Genomic DNA, 4,227 nt, shown 5'->3' with positions numbered 1-4,227 from the left:
CCTCGGGGACCAGCGCCCCGTAGGCTGCACGGGCAGGGCCCACGACGGCTACCCCAGCAGCCCAGGTTCCACGCTCAGGGTCGCACCCCCCTGGTCCTTGGGGTTCCACCTGGGGGCCTGGGAGCCTCAGGCCGTGGCCTACGACTTCTCCACTCGAAGCCGGGCCCTCAGGGGCCGGCCGCCGGGGAGAGTGGGAAAACGCGGGCTCCGCCCCTCCGGCCCTGCAGGTCCCTACCTTTGTCGCCCAGGATGCCATCTATGCTGTGTTTGGCCTTCTTTTCACCGTCGTCCTCCTTCTTGTCCGCTTCCTCATCCTCCTCTTTCCTCCCGAACTTGATCCTGAGCACGCGGCTAATCGAACTCACTAAACCTCAGAAATTCAAAGGCAAAAGAGCGAGTATAAGTTGTTGGGGCCAAACAGCCCGCGGTGGGGAGGACCCTGGGTGACAGTCGCTGTGCCCCTCCTGCCCCTCCTCGCGGACAGGAGAGCCACCACCCTGCGGGCAGCGAGCAAGTGCACCCACGCCGGCAGGAAGACTCAGGACAGCCCAGCCACACCGAGGGCCACTCCCGGGTGGCCCAGAGCTCAGGCATGGCAGAGGCGCCCACCTCACCCGTTCCCGTGCACACCCTGACACACTCCCGTGCCTTGCACACCCACGTGCAGCTGCTTTCCCTTCCACAAGCTGCCTGGTTGGGGACTTTCGTATCTGGAACTCACTGGCAGAAGCGATGACGGGGCCGAGAGGGCGGCCCTTGGGTCTCAGCCTTCCCGGGGCAGGCTCCTCTCCCCGGGCCTTTTCGCCCAGAAAGCTCCTAGGGGGCTCTCTTTTCCACCTGGCCTTCTGGGTTTTGTCTTTTCTCTTCCCTCCCTCCTTCCCTCCTTGCTCTTCTCCCTCTTCTCCTTCCTGACAGCTTCCCCTCTCTCTCCCTTCTGCCTCACTTCCTTTCTTCCTTCTCCCCTTCTCTCCTAACTTTGTCCCTCATCTCTTTCCGTCTTCCTGTTTTGACTTACTTTTTGCTCTCTCTTTGCTTTCTTGCTTCCTTTTCCTCCCAATTTTTCTCCAAGACCCCCATCAGCCATCCTCTGTCTCCTCCTCACTCCAGCACAGCAAGCCCCACCGGACTGGGTGAAGCCTCTCCGCTCCGGCTGTCTTCTCACCTGAGGGCACGGTGCTGCGGTCACAGTGGCCGTCCTTCAGCAGCCGGTCCCGGATCTCCCAGCTGAACATGCCTGGGTTTTCCCTCTTGTACTCCTCGATCTTCTTCTCCACATCCGGAGTCGCCACCTGCTTCAGAGGTGGAGGCAGGAGAGCAGGAGTGGAAAGATGGGGTGGGGAAGGAAGATACTTTTAATATCAACCTCCCAAGATCCCGGGCTGGTAGCGCTGGTCACCGTGCCCCACCCCAAGAATGCTCCTATTCTTTCAGGAAGCCCCCACCTGGTCCCTAGGATGACAGGTGAGGAGAGGCAGGGAGAGAGAATAAAACCTAAAGAGGAGCCCCCCAGGGTCCCTCGCTGACACAGGCAAGACTTGGAGAGTTCCTGAGGTCCACCGTGGTGGGAGGGGATTTGAGGCAGATGTAGGACAGTCCCCCATCACGGATCATTGGCCTGCAGGTCTGGGGCAGCCTAGGCTACAATTATCCTCATCTCTGAGAGATTCAGATAGTGAGAAAATAGTGGGGACACACTGGGAGTTGGGACACTCTTCCTGTAATTTCTCCAGGAAGCCTAAAGACACCCGGTACTGCTGAATGGCACAGGGTGGTGACAGGGCTGCCACGCAGGGCCTGTAGCCCAGGGCCAGGCCTGCTGCCAGCCTCCGTGGCAAAGACACTCACTCTGGGCTTGCTGCCTCCGATGGCTCCAGGCCGGATGGACCCGGTCTCCTGGTAGCGGCAGAGTATCTTGGAGACGCAGCCGTGGGAGACGCGCAGCTGGCGGGAGATGACGCAGGGGCGGATGCCATGGTGGGCCATCTCCACTATCTTATGGCGGATGTGGTTGGGCAGGGGTCTCCCGTTGATGAACACCCCGCCCAGCTGGTTGACCCGGCCTTGTCCAAGTGGGGTGGACACTAGAGGAGGGAAATGAAAACGGCGGGGACAGGGTAAGGGCAGGAAAGGGGTGCCGACTGCACCCTCAGACCTCAGCGGTTCAAGCCCCAACCCCCGGAGAGCAGATCTCCAAGGTCCTCAAATTCGAGGAAGCTTTTGTAGTTGAGAGTCTGGGAAACAAAGGTCAGGAAGCACCCGGCACACACCCCACCTCCTGCCGTGTTGGAGACCAGGACACACGTGGGGGGTGTGAGTGTCCCTGAGCAGACCGCCAGGCCTGCTGTGGCTCTAGGGGAAGGGCTCTTGGTCCCTCTGGCCAAAGACTGGGCCTCAGTTCTGCCTGCCTCTGAGGCAGGCCAGGGGCTTGGGGAGAGGCAGCCCATCCGTTTTATTCCACACTCCAGTACGTGACTGATCCAGTTCATCGGTGACTGGGAAGTGCGGGCTGATGAGTAGCATTTACAGCTCTGGCTTGAGCAGCAGAGGGATCCTACCCAAGGCTGAACACCCCAGGCACAGTTCAGGGACCAGTGACACCCTCCGGCTGCTGCAGGCACCTCTGAGGGGCACCTCAGTGCCCCCAGGGGGACTCCCTTTACTTTCAATCACTCTCAAAGTTTTAATTTCGTTTTGGGACAGTTAGGGGACACACTCCACTGTCAGCAATCTCCAAAATACCCCACCGGGTCTTAGAAATCCAGGGACTGTCCTTGTCCTAGCAGGCTCTGCTCACCCAGACGGTCCAGGGTCCCAGGGTGGGAGTGACTTTGGGAGCCAAGAAGGCAGCGCCACTGGTGTGTGCGGGAGAGGGGAGAATGCACAGATCGCCTTAATGCAAAGTCTACACAATTTCCTCTCAGAGGGTCGGGGGACTCCGGGTGCACTAATCCAGCCTCGATCCCCCCAATTTGGGAACTCGGCGGCTGCGGAGATCTGGAAGATTAGGACGATTTCACAGCCGCCGGAGAGGAGGCAGCTGACAGTGTAATTGGAAGGGAGGAGGCGAGAAGAGGCTTTGGCTGCCGGCTTGTTCCTGCCACCCCCTCCCTCGCTCTCCCTGTCCCCCACCTCTCTTTGTAAAAGTAGGTGTCTGAAGCCACCCTCGGATTTAATCAGAAATCGTGCGTCGCCGAGTCAGAGTCACTCGGGCTCTGTGGCGGGATATGCTATTAGCGCTCGAGAGCTCTAGAGCGCACAACTTTATATTCAAGAGCCTCTTTAGCGACCGGCACTCGGCGCTCCTCAGTATTCTGCGTCATGTTGGGCAAATATTGTCCTAATCCGCCGCGCGTCCTCAGCCGCCTGTTTTACTAGCAGCGGCTACAGGAGGGTGCTACGGCAAATCCCCGGGCTCGGGCGCTCGCCGCCTGCGTGGCTGCTGGCGCGCACTTGATCACGCAGCCGCTCTCTTCCGCCACCTCTCCCGGGCTCACGCACAAGGAGCTCATTACAATTACAAGAAGAGTAATTAAAACACGGAAAAGTAACACACACATCTAAGGGGCTTCTCTACAACACCCTGGGCTATCTACCCCCAAGAGCCGGACGACCGGTCAGAGAGCTGTTGGAGGCCTTCCTTGAGTTTAAAAAGAAAAGAGAACAAAAAACTCAGGAAAAGGTCTGGCCTTTCGCTCGCCAGGAGCCTGCTCGCGCCCTTCCCTTGTACGCTCCGCTAGGGTATCTGCTGGACAGTTGGGAAGAACACGATGCAAAATTAACACTTTGCCCCGATTTGGACTTTGTCGTGCCCTCTTGCTGTTTTGGGGGTCTTCCCTCTAGAGATCTGCAGAGTTGGGCAGCCCGGGCGAAAAGTTTTTTGGGGCACGAATGTCGTTCCAAATTGATCATTTCCAATTAGTTTCCGGGCCAAAAAGCCAGAGTGTTTGAGAGTTGCTTTGGAAGAAGCGGAGACACCTCGTATTTAGGTACAGAAAGTATCACACACGGATGGGATTTCGAAATAAAAGGGATTGGAAGAGCATCCCGGGAGGGTGGAAAGAGCAGTTCAGGACCGGCGTGGAGAGCCGATAGCCAGTCAGCCCGGACAGCCGGGAACTATCGGGAAAGGAGTGCCTGGAGACCGTGGAGAGAGCCGAAGCCACCGGGATCCGAATCTACCTGGAGTCCGCCCCGCGGGGCAAGGCCAGCCGCTCGCGACCTGCGAAG

The 4,227-nt window shown here is 58.8% G+C and overlaps 1 protein-coding gene across 1 annotated transcript in view; it reads right to left on the bottom strand.

Moving 5' to 3' along the window:
- Positions 1–3,509, bottom strand: part of Pax7 (paired box 7) — a 94,784-nt gene extending 91,275 nt beyond the window's left edge. Inside the window, exons 1-4 of the mRNA XM_010614276.2 lie at positions 3,386–3,509; positions 1,846–2,081; positions 1,163–1,292; positions 236–364 (exon numbers count right to left, since the gene is read on the bottom strand). Coding sequence (XP_010612578.1) covers positions 236–364; positions 1,163–1,292; positions 1,846–2,081; positions 3,386–3,509 — 619 coding nt within the window. The remainder of the gene's footprint in view (positions 1–235; positions 365–1,162; positions 1,293–1,845; positions 2,082–3,385) is intronic.
- Between the last annotated feature and the right edge of the window lie 718 nt (positions 3,510–4,227).

This window comes from Fukomys damarensis, unplaced genomic scaffold, assembly GCF_012274545.1.
Source record: "Fukomys damarensis isolate Sample0158 unplaced genomic scaffold, DMR_v1.0_HiC HiC_scaffold_23, whole genome shotgun sequence".
NCBI classification, from domain to species: domain Eukaryota; kingdom Metazoa; phylum Chordata; class Mammalia; order Rodentia; family Bathyergidae; genus Fukomys; species Fukomys damarensis.
Note: the sequence above shows the minus strand (reverse complement) of the source record. Positions and strands in the feature narration are given on the sequence as shown.